This window comes from Fonticula alba (assembly GCF_000388065.1).
Source record: "Fonticula alba strain ATCC 38817 unplaced genomic scaffold supercont2.1, whole genome shotgun sequence".
Lineage (NCBI taxonomy): Eukaryota > Rotosphaerida > Fonticulaceae > Fonticula > Fonticula alba.
This window is the reverse complement of record NW_009242971.1, coordinates 4,264,141-4,284,415: the sequence shown is the minus strand read 5'-3', so window position 1 is coordinate 4,284,415 and position 20,275 is coordinate 4,264,141. Positions and strand designations below refer to the sequence as shown.

General features: G+C 65.3%; 5 protein-coding genes across 5 annotated transcripts; 2 read left to right on the top strand and 3 right to left on the bottom strand.

Annotated features, from left to right (window-relative positions):
- H696_00915 (hypothetical protein) lies at positions 1 to 4,707 on the top strand. Its single transcript, XM_009494802.1, has 3 exons — positions 1 to 1,203; positions 1,371 to 4,050; positions 4,231 to 4,707. The coding sequence occupies exons 1-3, from the start codon at positions 169 to 171 to the stop codon at positions 4,653 to 4,655; spliced, it is 4,140 nt and encodes a 1,379-aa protein (XP_009493077.1). The 5' UTR covers positions 1 to 168; the 3' UTR covers positions 4,656 to 4,707.
- Positions 4,708 to 4,978: 271 nt separating this feature from the next.
- Positions 4,979 to 10,126, bottom strand: H696_00914 (hypothetical protein). The gene is made up of 9 exons (XM_009494801.1): positions 9,390 to 10,126; positions 8,924 to 9,181; positions 8,651 to 8,761; positions 8,393 to 8,552; positions 8,170 to 8,266; positions 7,491 to 8,068; positions 7,272 to 7,420; positions 6,987 to 7,107; positions 4,979 to 6,879 (listed from the first exon to the last, which is right to left on the bottom strand). Exons 1-9 carry the CDS (start codon positions 10,022 to 10,024, stop codon positions 4,993 to 4,995), a joined length of 3,996 nt encoding a protein of 1,331 aa, XP_009493076.1. The 5' UTR covers positions 10,025 to 10,126; the 3' UTR covers positions 4,979 to 4,992.
- A 767-nt stretch (positions 10,127 to 10,893) lies between these two features.
- H696_00913 (hypothetical protein) lies at positions 10,894 to 12,746 on the bottom strand (the record flags this gene model as incomplete). The annotated part of the gene is made up of 2 exons (XM_009494800.1): positions 10,894 to 11,264; positions 11,420 to 12,746. 2 exons carry the CDS (start codon positions 12,744 to 12,746, stop codon positions 10,927 to 10,929), a joined length of 1,665 nt encoding a protein of 554 aa, XP_009493075.1. The 3' UTR covers positions 10,894 to 10,926.
- A 548-nt stretch (positions 12,747 to 13,294) lies between these two features.
- Positions 13,295 to 17,076, bottom strand: H696_00912 (hypothetical protein; the record flags this gene model as incomplete). The annotated part of the gene is made up of 8 exons (XM_009494799.1): positions 13,295 to 13,451; positions 13,598 to 13,866; positions 14,012 to 14,154; positions 14,246 to 14,391; positions 14,524 to 14,685; positions 14,772 to 14,940; positions 15,055 to 15,435; positions 15,530 to 17,076. 8 exons carry the CDS (start codon positions 17,074 to 17,076, stop codon positions 13,365 to 13,367), a joined length of 2,904 nt encoding a protein of 967 aa, XP_009493074.1. The 3' UTR covers positions 13,295 to 13,364.
- Positions 17,077 to 18,297: 1,221 nt separating this feature from the next.
- H696_00911 (hypothetical protein) lies at positions 18,298 to 20,275 on the top strand. Its single transcript, XM_009494798.1, has 3 exons — positions 18,298 to 18,734; positions 18,899 to 19,942; positions 20,110 to 20,275. The coding sequence occupies exons 1-3, from the start codon at positions 18,378 to 18,380 to the stop codon at positions 20,218 to 20,220; spliced, it is 1,512 nt and encodes a 503-aa protein (XP_009493073.1). The 5' UTR covers positions 18,298 to 18,377; the 3' UTR covers positions 20,221 to 20,275.

Genomic DNA, 20,275 nt, shown 5'->3' with positions numbered 1-20,275 from the left:
GCCGGCAGAACGGCCGAATCAGAGTTTCCCCACACGTACACATACACACACACACTCACTCATACGGGCCCACGCGCGACTGCTGATCACTCTCCCTGGCCTCTGCCCGTCGTTCTCCTCCTCCTTCCCCAACATCTACGCCTCACTCCTCGCTTTCCATCTACCGACATGACTTCTACCTCCACCGTGGCTGCCGCCAGCAAGGGTAAGAAGCGCCGTGGCAAGGGCCGCGCCAAGGCCACTGCCGCCGACACTGGATCCTCCGTCGCCCAGCCCCCTGCTGGCGCCCCCTCTCCCGCCACCGCCGACACTCAAGTCAATCAGGCCCCCGCTGCCGGACGCCGGGTCCGTCGGTCCAATGCGCCGAGCTCCTTCTTGTCGGAGGCCCCGCCCAACTCCGAGACGGAGCCCGACTCGGTGGCCCTGCGCCGGATCATGATGCATCCGGATGTCAACATCAAGCAGCTCCCGCGCGGGCTCTTCAGTGCCAACATCTCCGAGCAGGCCTTCTTCGGCTCGCGTTACGATGATGACAGTGTGCGCGCTCGTGGTCTCTTCGTGGAGCTGCTGCCGGAAGTGTGCCCGGGCCTGGCGCCGACTCCGGCTCCGGCCTCGGCTGCCAAGGCCGCGGACACCGCCACCGAGTCCGGGTCCGAGCTGGATGGCTCTGACGATGAGGGTCAGGATGAGGGTGCCCCGTCTGCGGAGGTGGTTTCCACTTCGCGCCGGGCCCGCATGACCAAGGCACAGAGCGCCCTGAAGGCGTCCTTCCGGCAGTCGAATGTCGCGGTCGCCGTCTCTGGGCGTGGGTATGCCAAGTTCTTCTATGAGAATGAGCGCGGCATCCCCTTCATGGCTACCGAGCAGGTTCGCCAGCGTCTGACCTTCCCGTGCACGGTGCTCGAGAAGTCCAACGGCTACTTTGGTGTGTCGTTCCCGCGTTTGCGCGCATCCGCCACCCGGCCCCTGCCGGCGCACTTCTCCCCCGGCGACGGGGCGCGCGAGCTCCGCGAGCTGGACGACCTTGATCGGGCCACCGCGCGCGACTTTTTCGCCGGTCGCGGCGTTGTCCCGGCCCCTGCCCATGTGCTTGATGATGAGATCTACCTGGAAACCACCAGCAAGTCCGTCATCACCGGTCCCTTTGCTGGGCGCTTCCGCGAGCTCCTCCACCAGACCCTGCTCGCCGCGGGCAAGACGCTGGTGCGCCCCATTCCCTCGCTCCCCCTTTCGCAATGGTCCTCCCTCGGGCCTTCGCCAAGACACCGTTCCTCTGACACGACTGCATCTCTCTCTCTCCCCCCCCCCATCCCTCCTGCTCCTGCTCCTGCTCCTGCTCCTGCTCCTGCTCCTGCTCCTCCATTCATCAGGTTGACTATGTTCGCCGCATCCACGAGCTCGGGTGCAGCGCAGTTTTCGAGATTGTCGATCCGGTCCTCGATCCGCACATCGTCGACTACGATGTGCCGGGCTACACCAACGTCGGGCATGTCATCCTCCTGGACCTGATCCGGAACAACCTGGCCGACCGTGCCGAGCTGCGCCTGCCTTTCGAGGAGACCCGGGCCTTCGCCGTGGAGTTCGGCCTGCGGCTGAAGACCCCTCTGGCCATTCTGCCCGACTGGGATACCTATGCCTCCTTCACTCGCCAGGCGAATCATGACTACTTCTTCCGGTGCCCGGCCCCGGGCCCCGGGGCACGCGTTGATCCCGGCCTGCCCGGGCGCGGAGAGCATTTGCTCTACTCGCTGGAGCCCTTCTCCATGGGCGATGGCTCGGCATCCACATATCATGTGGGGCTTCCGACCGAGGGCCTGGTGGTGGAGGACAGCAGCGGCTTCATGATCAAGCTCAAGTCCAACTACTACAATGTTTGGAAGCGCGCGCGGTCGCTGGTGCAGCAGGGGTTCGCCCAGCCGAACCCGCCGGAGCGCATCGCCAGCCGCTACAAGGCCACCATGGCCAAGGAGCCGGCGCTGATTCGGTCCTTCTTCGACTACATCCGCGACAACCACGCGGCCATCCTGGAAATTGCCCGTTCGGAGCCCTACCTTTCGCTGTCCACTCGGCGTCTTCTGTCCCAAACTTCCCCCCGGCGCTCGGATTCCATCACCCTCCTGCAGCAGTCCCTCAGCATTGTCGATCTGCGGAACATCTTTTACCGTGCCACCGGGGCCAATGACATGACCGACATCAATTCCAGCCTGACCCCCGGCGAGCAGAGCACCATCGGCCCGCAGATCCCCACCCCCACGGTCCTCCTGGTGATTACCACGCCCGGGCAGAAGCTATCGGAGCATGTTGCCGCGGATCTGGCCCGGAAGCTGCACCTGAACCCGGCCAATGCGGTCGTCCTTCCCCGGACCACGGACAAGGCCCCGGGGCACATCCTCCAGGCGGCCGATGTCAGCAAGGTGGTCACCACCGGCACCTCGCGCCGGGCCACCGGCGGTGTCTTCACCAACCCCACGGTCCTGGCCCCGGTGGATGCTCAGCATTTGGCGCCCTTCCTCAAGGCCCTCATGGGGTCGCTTAAGGACATCCCCCTGCGGCACATCTTCCTTGTGTCTCCCACGGTGGATCCGAACACTCGTGCCGATTCCCTGAGCGCTGCCTGTCGCGTCACCTTTGACCGGTCGGAGGCTGTCCTGCCGGCTGGGCAGTTTACCGCCCTTGTCGAGGGGGTGCCCGATGCCCTGGCCATGGCGGCCAAGGCGGCCGGGCTGGCTGCCAAGTCGCCCGCCATCCCGCGTCTGACCCGTCTGTCGGTCACCCTGCCGACTGGGTCCATGAAGGCTGCTGCTCGCACGGAGGACCTGGCCAACCAGGTGTTTGCCCAGCTGCAGACGCTGGAGTCGCAGCCGACCGTGTCGGTGGCGGACCTGCTGGCTTCGGAGCCCCTGACGGCTGCCGCATTGGATGTGCCGGCCTTCCACTCGGCCCTCGGCGAGGCGTTGAAGACCGCCCGCGAGGGGCGCCTGGCGCGTGGCCGGCGCCTGGTCCTGGTCATGCAGGGTGTCCCGGGCATCGGCAAGTCCACCATCGGCGACTGGCTGGCCGAGACCCTGCCTCGGTTGTCTGGCGCGCCGAAGGTTGAGCGCATCAGTCAGGACATGTGCAATGGAAAGCGCGAGCGCTTCTTCGCCCGGCTGACCGAGGCCCTCAGCCGTCCGGTGACCGCTCAGCCGCAGGTGCTGATCATCGATCGGAACAACCACACCCTGGCTCACCGTGGGGCGGTTGTGCAGCTGGTCCGGCGCGTGGCCCCGGATGCGCTGCTTGTTCTCCTGGCCCCCGGGCGTTTGCCGGATGCCGGGGCCTTCGCCGAGGGGACCGACCTGCTGGAGCACTCTCTGAAGAACCTTGTGACGCGTCGCAACGAGGAGAATGCCTCGCTCGATGCCATGCCCTTCGCCAAGCGCCGGGCCGTGGTGGCTCGCTTTGGCCAGGAGTATGAGCGTCCGGATCTTGGGCTTCTCGCCGCTGTGCAGGCCGCCACCGGGGTCGGGGGGCATTCGGTCTTTGACCTTTCCCCGGAGAGCACTCCCCTGACGACTGGGCGCTTTGGGCAGGATGGTCTCCTCTTTGACGAGTGCCTCCCGGTCCCGTATGGGGCTCCGGTGGCCGAGGTCCTGGGGCACATTTTGCGGACTCTCCAGCCGCTGGCGCACCGTCCCGGGGTCGACGCCTCTTCCAAGGACATGGTCTTTGCCCCGCTGGCCGGGCTGACGGCGGCTTTCATTGCGACGGCCACCCAGGCGGCTGCCGCCGCATGCCCTCCCCAGGCCGATGACGAGGCGCTTGGTCGTCTGGCCGAGCAGCTGGCCGATGCCAAGATCGCTGACTCTCTCCCGGAGGACCCGTTCATGCAGTCCATCGGCTGGCACAAGCCCGGGCATCCGCTGTACTTGCAGATTCTCCTGGACAAGGGGGTGTCGCGCTTCCTGCATCAGCTGTATTCCGACATGACGCCGAAGGACCTTCTCTCCAGCCTGCCGCCGCGCGATGTCTCTCTCTTCCATGTGACGCTTGTCTTCCTGGGAAACAAGTGTACGTTTGTCCGCCTTCGTTGTCCGCCTTCGCATGCACGCGCACACACGCCCCCCCCCTCCCCCCCCGAGTTTTCCACCCATCTCCTGAATATCACTTCTCACCTCGCGTTTCTGGCTCCTCTCCCCCTCTTGCCGGGATCCCCCTCCCCTCCCCCCCCCCCCTTCGTCACAAACACAGACACCCCGCCGGCCAAGCCGACTGCCGAGAGTCGCATGTTGCAGGCCATCCGTGACTTCCATGCGGCGGCTGGCGCCCCGACCACGCCCATCAAGGTTGCGCTCACCGTGGACCTCCTGGCCCTGGATCCCAAGCAGGCCGGGGCCTTCTGCGTGGCCCTGCCAGATGCCCTGCAGGCTGGCTGGACCTTCAGCAACCGGGCGCCGCACATCACCATGGGCCTTGCCCCGAGCAAGGCGCCGGTGGTGGCGGGTGCCGTCGCGGTCGCCGCCCGTGCCGGTGCCTCCTCCACTACGCGACTCCCCATTTCCCAGGCCAATATCCCGGTCTCCGTCGAGCAGGCCCCCGGGGTGAGCTTCACTGCCGACGGCCAGTTGGTCGTGACTGGCACGCTTTGCTTTGGCCCTCAGCCATCCGAGAAGTGAGCCACCTGGATTATCCCTCCAGTGGTCTGTTCTCTCTCTCTCTCTCTCTCTCTCTCTCTCTCTCTCGATCCCAGGAGAGTAGCAAATAAACATATGCCACCATCATTTTTTTTTTCGTTCGTCCTCCTCCCCCACCCCCCGCACCTGTCTCCTCATCTCTCGCCCTCTTCCCTCTCAGCAGCCTGCACGCCTCCTCCAGCCCAAGTCTCGTGGAGGAATGACACACCAGAAACACATGGGAAAAGGCCATGGGTGCATTGGGCCGGTCAGTCTCCACCCGGCGCCAGAGGAAACCAATCCCCGGTATGGGCGGGGGGTTGGGTGGGGGGGGGGGCGCTTACTCGGAGAGGCGCGGCCGCTTGCGCGTGCGCGTGCCGCTCGCCGGGGACAGCTCATTGTTCTCGTCATCCTCGTCAGTCGCCGGGTCAATGGGAGCTCCCCCATCATCCGAAGGATCGGCCACTAGGGCGGCCGCCCGGTCGGACAGCCGGCCGCGCTTGGTCGTCGGACTCGCCGGCGCCGCTCCCGGGCCCGGGTGCAGCATCATGTGAAGGTCGGTCGCCGAATCCGAGGCACCCACACGTCGAGAGGGCGTGGCCCCACCCGCCGGGACCGGGGACGGTGGGACCGCCATGCCCAAAGATGATGCCAGCCCGCTCGGCCGCCGGGGATCACTCGAGCCGCCAGCCAGGGGAGAGGCTGGCCGCAGAGGGGCTCCACCAGCCAGAGCCGCTGCCACGGCCGACGGCGACATTGGCTGGTCCAAGGAGTGGTGATCCAGGCGGAAGGGCGATTGTCCGCCGGCACTGCCCCCGATGATCGGTGATAGGTCCGCCATTCCGAAGGACAGTCGACCTGGAGCCGGGAAGCCGCCGGACCCCGGCCGCGGCGGCGAAGTGGCCGACATGCTGGCCGACATGGGCGACAGGGGAACCGGCGCAATGGCGCCAGACCGTGGGGTCGGCGGAACACGAGGGACAGATCCAGCCCCGGGAGCAGGCGATTCGCCGGGCATGCCTGCAGTGGCCGGGCGCGGTCGATGGCTGACATCCCGGCTCGCGGGGACCGGTGTGGCAGCAACGGCCAACTCTGTCGTGGGTTCCGGGCCTGGTGTGGCGGCAGCAGCCTCGATGGCTTCGGCTTCAGCGGCAGCGATGGCGGCCTGGGTTTCGGCCGCCGGGCGCGTCACGCGCCGACCCGCGCGGCCCCGACCCCGAGCCGTCCCGGTTGGGCCCGGCACCGCCGGCAGCAGGAGAGCCACCTCGCTCGACACGGAGGACAGCCACCTGCGAGTCTTATCCGTGAACAGGACAAGACCATCCACCGGGGGAAGCTTCGACCCGGGCACGCCATCGGCCGGGGCCACAGGTGCACCTCCAGCCGGCACATCCTCGCCCTTGACCTCGGGCCCGGCTTCCAGGGTGTCGTCGGCTTCGGTGGCACGTTTGCGCCCACGCGCGGTGCGGCGCTTGGGGGCCGCCGACTCGGCCAAAGTGCCCACCGAATCACCCGCCAGGCTGGCCAAGCTTGCCAGGGGGTGCGTGTGCTGTGCCAACTCCAGCAGGCGCGCGATGATGGTGGCAAACAGGGGCAGGGCCGCCTCGCCAACCACATCCCAGGCAAACACACGACATAGGCCCTGGGCCGTGGCATTGCAGAGTTCCCGCGCGGGGATTCCCTCGGCCAGGGCCACCCGCCGATCATACCGCTCCAGTGCCAGCGGCGATGCTTGGGTGTCAGGATGCCGGACGAGGGTGTCCTGCGCCGTGTACGACCCCCGCGCCAGCTCGGGAATCCCCTCCGACTGGTGGTGGTACTCGTCGTACAGGGTCTCAAACAAATGCAGCATGTCCAGGAAGGGATTCTGCACACTGACAACATTCTGGTCAGCCCCGGCAGCACCGTCCGAGAGCAGGCCATTGGTTTCGCCACTGTCCTCGACCGCCGGAGCATACGATGGCGGGTGCACCAGTGCATCTCGATGCGTCAGCAAAATGTCAAAGCAGGCGAATACACCGGTCTGCCGAGCCTCAATGGACTCCTCGGTGGCACGGGCCAGCTCGGCAAAGCTGGCGAACATTTCCGTCGCCAGGTGCACATCCAGCAGGGCCGCCGCGCCATAGGACTCGAAGGCCAGCACACGCAGCTTGGGATCCCCCGACAGGGTGTGGCACTTTACAAAGTCATTCAGCATGTCCACCGCGCCGGGAAGCTCGAACAGCGGCTACAACCGAGGGACGGCGTGCAAAGGGATGTGAGTGCCTCGGAAAAGGGCGTGGGTGCACGTGCGTCCGTGCGTGTGCCGGGCAATGGCAAAGCCTGTGCTCGTACCGTATTGATCAGGCGCAATGCGTCGCGATACAGGGTGAGGCTCTTTTCCAGGAAGATGGGCTCCAGGATCGGGCTCTCGGCAGAGAAACGCAGCATCGAATGGATGAGCTCGACACAATTGCTGCATCGCGAAGGCAATTGGAAGGGTCAGCCAGCGTGAACGGAGCAGCCGGAAGGAAAGAGCGAGAAAAGGGGCGCGCGCGCGCGCGCGCGCGAGAGAGAGAGAGAGAGAGAGAGAGAGAGAGGGAAAAAAGCAACACCAGCTTTTCCAGGGGTGCAACATACTCGACGAAGTCCAGCTCGGTCACATGGAGCTTGCACATGGACTTAACCGTCGGGGTCCAGAGACTGCTGGAAAGGGTCGGCTGGACAATAATCTTCCCCAGGAGACTCATCATGTTCATGCGACCCACCTCATCCGAAGTGTCAAGGGTCTGGCGAGGGGAGACACGTCAGGACTAACAGACCGCCGACCAGCAACACACCAAACCCAATGGCACGCACATTGCAAATGAGCAGCAGCTGGTGATAGCAGAAGGACAACTGGGCCAACTCGGTGACCGCCGACGAGGGGGACAGGGCCGGGGCGGCCGGCGGCGAACGCAACCCATGCCGACGGGCGCTGCTCTGGGTCTCGGCATTGGCCAGGCGCTTGGACCGGCGCTGGACGTCCATCGGGGTAGTTGGCGATCCGAGGCCGGGATTCCCGAGTGCCGGGGAGCCCGGGACACTGCCCCGACCTGGGGTCGACAGCGCCGACAAGTCACCGGCCGAGCTCGGCCGCGGGCTGAAATCCCCGCCGGCCGCCAGTGGCGGGCCATCGCCAGCCCCCCCCTCAACGGCCGGGTCATCCTCCGTGCTGAAGGGGTCCGTGATGACCAGGCTGGCAATGGTGGCGGCCTGCTGGCTGGGATCCGCACACAGGGTCAGGATTCGCATGAACACCTGCATGAGGGCCGTGGCCACGCGCGTCAACTCGGGAACCGCTTCGTCATAACGCGGCGAGGGCTTCTCTGAGATGTGCTCGCAGAAAGCCCGCGCTAGGAGAGCCGAGTCGGGGACCGGACTCCGCAGCAGGGTATCTGATGGAGGAGGCACAGACGGAGTCAGAAGGGGAATGAGGGCAGGCAGAAGGGGCGCACGTGCGCCGTCTGGGTCTTCGCGCCGAGGGCACACCACGCACCAATGGGCATGACAACACTTGGGTTGGCGTTGAAGAAGGCCCGCAAGGCGAGGGACAGGGTGTCAGCGTGCTCGAGCACATCAAAGTCCGAGAGGAACTGCGCACAGTGGGGGGTCGATGGACCAAAGGAGGATGGTTGGTGGTCAGCCGCAAGCAGCAAAGAGGATGGGCAAATGAACCTCCCGCGAAAGGAGACCCCCAAGCACACACGGCAGGCACATACCGACAGGAGGTTGGACTTGTAGTGGCCACGAATCCAGCCATTCAAGGCCAGGGAGCAAGCCTTGCGAATGGTCTCATCCTGATCGCGTAGACCATTGCCCAGCAGCACCACGCGCTGCTTGGGCGAAAAGAAGGTCACCTCAATCTGGGGGACAATCCGGCTGCGGAGGAAGGGGACGACCATCAGTCGGGGCCGGACGCCGGCAGAACAGGGCGGGAGCCCGGGGCAAAAGGGCGGCGACAAGGGATGCGTACACACCGGAAGAGGTACCGCCGCACGCGAGGGTCCACATCACGACTACGCTCCACGATGACATGGGAGTTACGCGGCGTCCGGTCGATGTTGTCAAGGACGGCCTTGCGCACGGATCTATGCATGTCCGCGTCATAGCCGGCGCAGTCGAGGTCAGAGACAGACAGGCAGGCAGGCAGGCAGGCAGGCGAGACAGATAGGGGGGAGGACCCGAGGAGAAAGGGAGCCGGCCGGAGGAGGGCCGACGCATATGCCCCTGGCAGACAGCCAAACACGCACCCACTCTGATCCACGCGAATGAGTTCGGAGAAGCGCCGGATGATGAGGTCCTCCTCCGGGTCCTCGGTGTTGTCCAAGATGGCCCCGCTCATGGAGATGCTCCGGGACAGAGGGGGCGGGGCCAAATTCCCGCTGTCATCGTCAAGGACACTCCCCTGGAAATTGGACAGGAAGTACACCGACTGGATGCGCACGAGCGAATCCACGTCGTTCGTCCGCGCGCCAACCCGGTCGAGCGCTTCCTCATACAGGTCAGGGCTGGGCAGAGGGGCCAGGCAAGCCCGCGCGCGTGTGCGCGTGTGAGCGTGTGTACGGGTAGGCGTGAGAAAAAGAAAGAAAGGACGCAGAGCCACGAAGAGTGAACCTGCCGAGGGAGATGTATATATATAGAGAGAGAGGAGGGGAGAGCGGGAGAGAGAGAGGACGACAAAAGATAGGAGAGGAGGGGCAAAATGGATGCACGTACTCCAGGTCGCTGATGTTGACGATCAGATACACGCATAGCTGGCAGATGCGAAAGCGGATGAGCTTATTGCGGGAGTCCACACCGCGCAGAAGGAAGCGCAACAGCGCCTCATTGTATTCAGTGCCCAGGGTGTAGTGAAGTTGGTCCTCCTCACGCAGACGCTTGGAGCGGCGGTCGGCCGTCTTGGCCGGGGGCCGGGCTTCGCCATCCTCGGCGACTGACTGGCTGGCGTCCTGCGCCACACGACTACGCTTCTGGAGAAACTCGCCGTAATTGGCAAACAGCTTGACCAGGCGCTCGACCGAGGCCTCGCGCCGCCGGATCGACAGCACTCGCAGCAGCAGCACACACATGACCTCCATGAAGGCCTCAGTGCCGTGGGTAACATGCTCCGCTCGCAGGAGGTGCAGCGCCCGCCGGGAGTTCGCTGCCGACACTTGGGCATCTTGCAGAATCTGGCTGACAGCCTGGCCGAGCGGGCTCCGCAAGCAGGCCAGCTGCTGTTGGATCTCCAGCTGCTCGGCTGAGAGGGGCTCGGGCGCGAGGGCCGTCGGGGTGGGAGGAGCGGTCGACGTCTCGGCAGTCGGCGGCTCGGGGGCGACGGCGGTCTCAACCGCCTTGCGCCTGGGAGCCATGTTGTGTCGGGGGGAGGGGGCGAGGGGAGAGTCTGTGTGCACAAGCGGTGTCGAAGGGATGGAGGCGGGGGCAGAGATTGAAGAGATGGTGGGAGGATGGAGGAGATGCACTGTCAAGCACTCACAGTTGTGCATGGTGCGCCGCGACATCAGATCCCCCCTCTCTCTGTTTCTCCGTTGAGACTTCTGGACTCCAGAGAGAGAGAGAGAGAGCGAGGGCCCGGGGTCGCCTCAACGAGAGGGCGTGTTGCAAACTGCCTCGGCCAGGGGGTGCGCTCAGCAAGTGGGGAGAGATCTTAGGATCGATTCCCAGGGCGGCGATCTTCCCCCCGTGGGGCCCCTCCTCCCGGCGGGGCACGGTCCCTTGGCCGCCTTCTCCACCGTGCAAGCGCGCACCGCGCGTGAGGGAGTCGTTCTCCTGTTCCCCCGCCCCCCCCCCCCCTCGTCTGGTTGCGATACATCAGCGCCGCTGGGCTTTTGTCTGGAAGTGCAGGAAGAAACGGTCTCAACTCATGTGATTATTGTATTCTATTGCCAACGGGCCTAGTGCGCTGGGATCTCGGTGCGCCGGGGTGTACAGAGACGCGTGGTACACATGGGCGCATGCCGCACGCGCGTGTGGATGTGCACGTTTGTTTGTTTGTCTGTATGTATGTGTGTGTGTGTGTGTGTGTGTGTGTGTGTGTGCGCGCATGCGCGGTGAGGTGATTTGAGCATGGGCTTGGGAGCTGGCATCCCCTTCCCCTCTTGTCTCACCGGTACTCTGAGCCGGCTAAGATGACGAGGGAAGAGGGAGGGAAGGACGAAGGAGGACAAGTCTCATTGGGCGCTCCTCACCGCAAGCGCGCGCGCGCACGCGCACACACACACACACACACACACACACGCGCGCAACACACCTCTCAGACGGTCTTGTTCGAGGCCAGGAGCTTCTGCACGAGCTTGCGCGAGCGCGAGTGAGCGCCACCCTTCTTGCCGGCAGCCGGACGCTTGAGGGCGCCCGCCACCGCCTTGGATCGAGAGGCCTCCACGGCCACAAGCTTGTCGAGGGTCATGGCCGGGGCAGAGCCCGCCTCCTGCGAGCTGGTCAGCTTCCCAAGGGAGTCCATCCCGCGAGAGAGGGTTCGCTTGATGGCGCGCAGACGCGACGCGTGGGCATTCTTCGCGCGCAGGGCTTGGGTCTGGGAGTCTGAGTAGTTGGAAAAGAAAAGCGGCGCGCCTGACCCGGTGCGGGCATTGGCTGTGATGCGAGCGAAGGAAGGGAAGGCGCCGGGGAGATGAGCCGACAGGGAGGCCGTTAGACAGGCGATGGAGGCGCCAAAAGCCCATGCAAAAGCCCGAAGGGGGAAGGGGAAAAAAAAAAGGAAAAGAAGAAAAAAGAAGCCCACCACGCACCAGCCGGAGTGCGATGCGAAGACCGACTGAGAGCGGCATTGCGGAAGTGCATGGCCTTGTCAACACGGCGCTTGTCAATGGGCGGAGCCAGCAGAGCAGCCCCGGGAACAGTCGCGCCATCATCCTCATCGTCATCGAACACCACCACCTGCGTCCGATCGCCGAGCTTACGCGCGATCACCTGGCCGATGGAGGTCGACGAAGCAGCGCGCTGCTGACGGGCAAAGTCCTCCGAAAAGGCATCCCGCGCGGCAGTCGCCTGCTGACGCTCCTCCAGCCCGGCATCATAGGCCACCGCTTGCTCCAGCAGACCGAGGTCCAGCTCGGTGGTCGCCGGAAGCGGGGCCGACGCCACCGAAGGGGCATCCTCAGACTCGGAGTCCGAACCAGCCGGCCCAGCGGCACTCAGCTCCAGGGCCTGCTGACGGCGGGTCTTGGCCTCGCGCTGCCGACGATTGCGCTCCTCGATGGCCACCAGGCGCCGGATGGCCGCCTCCTTGGCCAGGCGCGAAGCGGCACGCTCCTTCAGCAGCAGCTCCTTGGCCGAGGCGGTGGAGATCGAGGTCGACACGCTCTCCGGCGCGGCATCGTCATCCTCATCGTCTGAAATCGGGGCATAGATGGAAGAGTACTGGCTGAAGGGCTTGGCCACCGTCGGAACGGGAACCAGAGGAACTGCATCATCGTCATCATCGTCGCTGTCAAAGCGAGTGACAGTCGGCTTCGCCGCCTCCTGAGCCGGGGCTTCTTCCTTGACAGGGGTTTGCTTCGCCTTCTTTGCAGCTGGCGAGGCGACGGCGGTGGCCTTACGCTTGTTGCCAGCCGGAGTAGCAGGAGTTTCGGCAACAGTAGAGGCCTCCTCAGTGGTGGGGGCCGCATCTACAGTGGTAGTGCCATTGGTAGCAGGAGTCCCGGTAACAGCGGAAGTCTCAGCAACAACGGGAGTCTCGGCAGTAGCAGAAGTCTCGGTAGAAGTGGGAGTCTCGGCAGCAGCGGGAGTCTCGGCAGCAGCGGGAGTCTCGGTAGAAGTGGGGGCCTCAACGTCAGCCGGAGTCTCGACCTCAGCTGGGAGATCATCAGTCTTCTTCGCCAGAGGCTGCTTGCGACCAGTGGCCTTGGGGGTGGCGGCGGCCTTCGGGGTGGCCGGGGTCTTCGGGGTGGCCGGGGTCTTCGCGGCCCTCGGAGTGGTGGCCCGAGGGGTGGCAGCCCGAGAGGTAGCAGCCCGAAGGGTAGCAGCCCGGGGAGTGGTGGCAGCGTTGGGGGTGGTTGCAGACTTCATAGTGGCAGCCCTCCGTGGATTGGTCCGCTTCGGGGTCTCGTTCTCCATGGTTAAAGTTGTGGAAGAGGGGGAGCAGGGAGGAGAGCAGAGAGGTGGGCGAGGAAAGGTTATGTGCGAGTAGAACGAGAGAGGAAGAGAGGAAGAGAGGGAGAGATGAGGGGGGACTTATTGAAAGGATGTGTTCAGAGTCATCAACGATCAAGCAGTGCCTCTTCACCCTCCTTGTGAAGTGGTGTGCCACTGTGGCTCGCCACTGGCAGGCTCCACCACAGAGGCGCGGCCTCAGGCACGGGCGGGGGGGGGGGGGGGGGCACGCCTCACGGGCTCGGGGTCAAGATCTCTCCGGTCTGGTCCGGGGCAAAGGCATGCCCGCGCGGGTCTACCCCCCCCCCCCCCCCCCCCCCCCCCCCCCCCCCAGAGCCGGCGAGCGGGGGAAAAGGGCCGCGGATGCCATGATGTCGCCCGAACACATGGAGGAGCACGTGTACACGTGATACAAATACACCTGCAGAGCCTACCCCACAGGTATGCTCCTCTTTTGCCAGGAGTGAGAGGCTGAAGGGGGGGCGGAATCGAGTGAGGCCAGAGGAGGTGTGTGTATGTGTGTGCGTGTGGGTGGGCTTATATTTCACTGACAGTGCTATAGGACGTAATTCCAAAGCCAGCCTAGAGCGCCGTCTGGAAGTGGTTCCGGAAGAAACGCAGACCTTGGACACTTTCGTCCCGACAGAGGAGCCCGGTGCGCTCGGCAAGCTATTCATCGGTCACAAAGCGACGTGCGAGATGTACAGACATTGCGTGTGTGTGTGTGTGTGTGTGTGTGTGTGTGTGTACACGTGTTAGCAGGCGTTCCACAAGATGTCTCGGCCATGGCGCCGGGATGGGTCAGCAAGGCGCACCATGAGGAACTCTTGCGCCAGAATAATACCAACGCGCTCGGCCACCGCAACATCAGCCGGAGTAACGCCGGTCGCAGCATCAGGGGACTCATTGTCGGGGAAAAGATTCAGCACACGGTCGACCACGGCATCATCGGTGAAGGTGTCCGCATTCAGCACCAGCACCACGCCACTGGGAAGCCGGCGCGTGGCAAAACGCCCGCTCCCGGTCGAGGAGACCGAGGGGAGAAGATCCGCCGCGCGAGCCAGATCGGCCGGGGAAACCAGAGCTGCGCATTTCCAAGCCACCCAAGAGAGGAGGAGAAGGAGGGGGTGTGTGCGTGTGTGCGTGCGTGAGAGAGAGAGACAAAGGAAAGGACAGGGGGGCTCGCCATGTGGAATCTGGCCAGGGGAGCCGGGAGCACGTATACGCACCTCCAGCACCGCGAGCGCGATTGAAGTCACAGAAGAGATCGGTCAATGTGATTGCCTGGACATTCTTGCGCTGCAGTAGGCGGCCCACGAAGGAGGAAAGCTCGCGACTAAGAGCCTGCCAGTAGTCTCCACCGGCGGTGTCGCTAGCAAGATTGGCGTGTCAGTTCGGAGGGGGAGTGGGAGGAGGGGGGCGTGGCGGGAGATGGATGGCAGGGCTCCTCTGCAGCATCATACCGGGTGACAGGACTCGTGATGCCCAAGTCCTGGAGGTAATCCCGGACACACGATGACTCTTGGTCAAGGGAGTCCGTGCTTTCTTCGCCATGCTCCTCGGCCTGCTGACGCTTCAGGCGGACATTGTGGGCCTTGACCAGCTCGACCTATTTGCCCAAATATATGTCCCCACAAGGGGGTGCGTGGGGAGGGGCATGCATGAATGCAGGACAGGGGCCAACAGCGAGGCAGGGGTTAAATGGTGAAATGGAGAGGCGCCAGGAGGAAACCCCACGTACAATGGCCTGTGCGCGGAACATGAGTGTTTCGAGGTCCGATGCTTCGGTGTTGACGGTCTCCAGCGCGCGTTGACGGCTGGCCGCGGCCGCGGCCATGGCCTGAGCAATGCCCGACTGCCGTGTGCTGGTTGTGTTGCGCGAGCGCTCATCATTGAGATGTTGCTACCATGGGGGGCGGAGGTGAGCGACCTCCACGAGGCAGATGCAGCATCGGTGGAGGCAGGGACAGAGGCCGAGCGGTGACGTACCACGGCCTGGCGTAGCCAGTCCCGACGCTGAAGGGCCTTCTCCAGGGCGGCCAGGAAGGCCGGTTGCCCACCGGCACGGAAAGACAGGTGAATTTGTTGGCCCCAGTCAACTTGGTTGGGGAGGGTGGCGGCGATGCGCGGCTCCACCAGTCGCACAAGTTGCCGGGCACTGGGGGGGAAGCAACCAGCGTCAGAGCCGACACAAGGAGGCGCCGCGAAAAAAAAAACAAACAAACCCCACGGTCAAAGGGCCAGGGGGAAGTTCACCCAAGAGCAGGCGCACCTTTGCCCGGAGGGGGATGATTGAACCAAGGAATGGATCGTGCTAGCTGGCTGGAAGTCCGGCAAAAGGCAGCGCACACGAAGGACCCGCTCGTCGAAGCGCTCCAACCGGGTGTCCTGTCCACTTGACTCTTGTTGATGGTGGCCAAGGAACGATGTGAAGTCCGCATCGCCCACCAGCGGCGGGTCCACCGAGAGCAGGACCCGCGCCGACTTGAAGGGCATGGCGATGCGCCGGCCGAGAGCCCGAACCCGGTCCAGTTCCAGAAACCAAGAGGCCCGCCCGGGCGTGGGGGTGCCATCGGCACTGGCCTCGGTGAAGAGCACCCGGTGGCTGGTGAGCGTCGCGGTGACCGGGTGGGAGGCAGGGCTTTTGGCGTTCCTGTGAGGTCGATTGGAAGGGCCCAGTTAGTGGTCGAGTGAGGTGTGGCCCGGCCCGAGTCGGGCCCCGGGAGAAGCACCAGCAAGCATCGCACCCAAAGTACAGGGCAATATCTGCCTGCGAGTGGAGGACCACTTCGCGATCAGCACGAATGCCCGCCGGAATCGGATCCCCGGCTGCGGGGGTCCCGGCAGCCGGGCCCACACGCCGCAGCGATGGATGGCTTGGATGATGTCCGGCGCAAAGGGCACTTACATCGGCCGCCTGCTGCTCAAGGGCTCGCGTAAATTGGAAGGGGTCTGCCAGGGGGATGTCATCGAAGGAGGATACAGCCGCCTGTGAGGAAACCGCCATGGCCGATAGCGAGGGAAGCAGAGTCTCGGTGGGCGGGGCAGCAGCCGGGACTGTGGCAGCCGCCGGGGCCGCGCCAGACATGGTAGTCGTCATGGTCGGCGGTCCGGATGCTGTTGGTGTGGCTGTGGAAGGGGTGTTAGGCCGCGCAAAGTTTTCATACGGATTAAAGGCCGGAGTTGCGTGCTGCCCGCCGATGCCTGGCGGGGCTTGGGAGGATGCCGCGGTATAGGGATTGTGCGGCTGCTGCGGCTGCGGCTGCGGCTGCTGCGAGTGCGGCGACATTTGCTGCTGGTAAGGTGATGGCCGGGCGGGAGGCTCGCGCTTGGGATCTGAGGTGTATGGCGTGGGGGCGGGACTCGGGGTCGAGGAATATGGCGTCGGGGGCCCCTGCGAGGCTGGGAAGGAGGTTGACGAGGGCACGGTGCCGGTGGCGTAGGGGCTCGAAACGACGGGCACCGTGGGCGTGCCCGCGGCCAAAGACCCGGTGCTGGTGGAGTAGGGACTGGCGACCACCGGAGCGGTGGCCGAGTATGGAGCGCCAGGTGGCGGCGCGGTCGGGGCCGCTGTGGCCGGTGCGGCGTAGGGATTGCTCGGCGCCGCCGTGGCCGATGTATTATACGGGTTGCTTGGCGTGGCCGGAGTGAATGAGCCCGAGCCGTAGGGGCTGTGGGTGCTTCCACCAGGGACCGGGGCGTACGGCGAGCCACCTGGCACCGGGCCGGCGTAGGATGGATTGCCGCCACTGCCGCCGCCGCCGCCGCCGCCGCCACCAGCGGCCGGGGCATATGGAGTCCCGGCATTGCCGCTGGCAGCCGGGGCATACGGACCTGGAGCGCCTGTGGCTGGGTTGCCGGCGGCCGGAGCATAGGGTCCTGCCATGTATGGTCCCGAGGGATAGGGGGTGGCTCCGGGTGGCGAGTAAGGCCCAGTGGTCGATCCGTAGGGCGAATAGGGGCCCGAAGGGGGGGCCATTTGGCTGCCGGTGGGATTGTACAGGCCACTCGGCCCGGGAGCAGGGGCATAGTATGGCCCGGATCCGGAGGAGGGCTGCGCGAGTCCCGTGGACCCATGATAGCTGGATGACGGCCGCGCCGGGGCCGGGGCCGGGGCCGGGGCATGGCCATACGGCGGGTAGGGGGCGGGGTTGGCGCCGGGCGTCGCGCCGTAAGGCCCAGCCGGGGGGTAGGGCGCCGCGCCTGGGTAGGCACCGTACGGCGAGGGGCCTGGTGGCGGAGCGCCATAGTATGGTGCCTGTCCCGTGCCGTAAGGTGAGTAGGGATTACTCATGATTGATGGGGGGGGGGGGGGGGGGGAAGGGAGGACCAAGGGGATGAAGGGTGGCGAGAGAGAGAGGAGGGAGCAGGGAGGGAGCAAAGAGGGGGCAAGGAGGACGAGGAGGAGACTGGAGCGTGTGCGTGCAGGTAGGTAGATCTCGACACTGGCCGGGCTGGCAGGCGCGATCCAGCTGGCCTGGAATGCCAAATATGGTGACATCCAGCCGCCATCTCCCGGCAGTCCCTCCGTCGGTGGAAGAGGGGCCCGGCCCTGGGCGGCAAGCACAAGTGCCGGCGCGAGGGCACCGTTTGATCCCCCTCGGACCGTCTTTTTTTTTTGTCCCCTCCCTGGCCAGGCCGGAGATTCAAGAGGGCGGGTGTCGGGAGAGAACAAGGGTGCGAGCCCCGGGGTGTGATGATGTAGCCCCTTCTCGGCGGAGGGCCGCCGGGGGGAGGGGCCGGGGGTGTTTAGCGAGGTCAGTTGGCAGGGGCGTGTACCCCCGCACTCGGGGGCGTGATGTGCACGCCTATGTGTCCACCAAAGTATCACGCCCGCTGGCGGAGCGCTCGGCGCTCCCCGGTATCAGTTACGCCGCGGATGTCGGGTATCAGTTAATGCACAGCAGGGGCCGGTCACCGGGCTGCGCGTGGGCACCTCTTCCCGCTAACTTGGTCGTCGCCGCCCCCATTCGGGGCCCGTCCGGTTGTTCTGGGACCGGCCCAAGCGTGAGATCGGTCTAGGCGCGCGTGCTTGGCCCCAGGGTGTGGAGGCGAGGGGGCCAGAGGAGCGGGGGCGCCTGCGTGCCCATGTTTGTGTTGGTACGTGGTGTACGTGTGTGGTTGTGGTTTTCAGTCATCATGGGGCCCAAGTGCGTGGGTCGCCCCGGCGCACACGGTGTCATGCCAGAGGAGGGCCACACCTGGGTGCCTGTTTTTTTTTTTGCCCAAGCTCCCTCGCCGCGGGGGGAGCGGGGGCCGGCCGGGGGCGGGCACCTCGTTGTAACCGCGCCTGCCTGGTGATGGCGCGAGCACAAGCCCGGTGTGCTGGGGCGATCTGCCCCCTCCGGGGGAGGGGGAAGGTTGCTGGCGAGTAGATCTCCCGCCAGGGGGGTGAGAAAATAAAATAAGATAAACAGCGCCCATATTTGTGGCCGAAAGACTCGCTCCACACCCGGCATTCTCCCTGCTCCTGCTCCGTGTCATCCTTGAATCGCATTTCCATCCCCCGCCCCCCCCCTCCCCCCCCCCTGCCGAACACTTCATCCCTCTTGGTGCAACGCACTGCCCCCTTCCCCCTTTCCCTGACCGCCCGCCATGGCCACCGAGTACTCTCCCCTGGCGGCTGATGTCTACTCGCACGCCTCGCTGGAGGGGTCGGCCAATCAGCATGCGCAGGACACGGCCGACTGGCGTGGAAGCACGTCCAGCGCTTCTGGCGTCGCCGGCACCGCGCCCGACCACGACAGCAAGCCCTCGAAGAAGATCTACATTGTGGTGGGCATTTTCTTCACCGTCCTCATCGCGGCCGGCGTCATGATGTGCATCATGCTGATTGATACTCTGACCGACCCGGAGGCGCGCTACGCGCATCTGAAGAACTTCTGCAGCCATGTGGGTCCCATTTCCAAGGCCGAGCTTTCCACTCGCCGGGCCCGCCTGGCCGAGGAGATGGTGCGCTGGACCCTCGCTCTCCTTGCCCTTCTCCTGCCCGCCCTTTCCCTGCCTGCCGCTCTCGTGTCCTTCTTTTTTTTTTTTTTTTTTGCCCGCCGCGTGCGTCGTCCAGTCTTCCTTCCTCGCGCGGCCGCTGACCACCCGGCCAATTCCCACCACCATAGGCTCATGCCGATGTGGATGTCTTCGTGGCCGAGGCCGGAAGCACTCTCTTCTATCTGACCGGCGCGGCCTGGGAGCAAAGTGAGCGCCCTTTCCTGGTGGTCTTGTCGCGCCTGGACAATTCGTCGGCCGACCCGCGCCAGCACGAGTACCTGGTCGTGTCTCCGGCCTTCGAGCATGACAAGGCCGTGGAGGAAGTTGGCCCGGGGGTTTCGCTGGTCTACTACCAGGAGGACCAGTCGCCGTATGCCGTGTTGACCAAGCACCTGGGCCTGGACGCCGGCACCGGGGCCCATGTGGTGGTGGACCGCGATGCACGGGGCTTCGTGCACTTCGGCCTGGCCGGAGCCCTGGCCCCGGGGCACACCGCCTCTTCCGACAATGGCGGGGCCTTGGTGCGACAGGTGCGTGGCATCAAGTCCACCGCCGAGGTGGCCATCATGCGCTGTGCCAATCTGGCCACCAAGGCCGCCATCCGGGCGGTGCTGGAGTCGGTCAAGGGGTCCACCACGCAGGCCGACGTTTCGGCTCGCATTGCCACCGCCCTCGAGATCGCCGGGCTCAGCAACACCTGGTCCATTGCGCTGTTTGGCCCGAATGCCGCGGCGCCGCATGGCATCGCCGGCAATGCCGGGCTCCGCCTGACCAAGGGCATGATGATTCTCCTGGATGCCGGCGGTCAGCTCCATGGGTACCAGTCGGACATCACCCGTACGGTGGTCTGGCCGCTGGGGGCCACCACCAGCGCCGATGGCCCGGAGCACTTTGCCCGGACGACGCTAGTTTGGGAAACGGTGCGCGATGCGCACATCGCCGCCCTGGCCGCCATTCGCCCTGGCGCCCTGGCGTCCGATGTCGACGCCGCGGCGCGGCGCGTGGTCCAGGCCGCCGGCTTCGGTGGCGACTACGAGGCCTTCACCCATCGTCTAGGCCACGGGATTGGCATCGATGGCCATGAGGACCCGTACATGAACCGCGGCAATGCCGAGGAGATTCAGGTGGGCCACTGTTTCTCCGTCGAGCCGGGCATCTACCTCAAGGATGAAGTGCGTCGGCACAGTCCGGCTCCGGGGTTTGCCGCCGGTGGTGGTTTTCCTTTCTCGCCCCTCCCTGACCTTCTTCTGACCCACCTGCTCCCTGGCCGCTCTGGTCCTTCTCTCTCCCCTCCTCCCTCGCGGCGCTTCACGTGTGGCATCTTCCTTCCCCCGTGTAGATGGGTGTCCGCATCGAGGACATTGTGTGTGTGACCAACTCCACCGCCCCCTACTACGAGCTGTTTGGCGCGACGTCGTATCTGCTGCAGGACCCTCTCAAGGACCATTGAGAGGACAGGCCGTGCATTGCTGGCGCCTCGTGCTTCCACACTGTTGCCCCCCCCC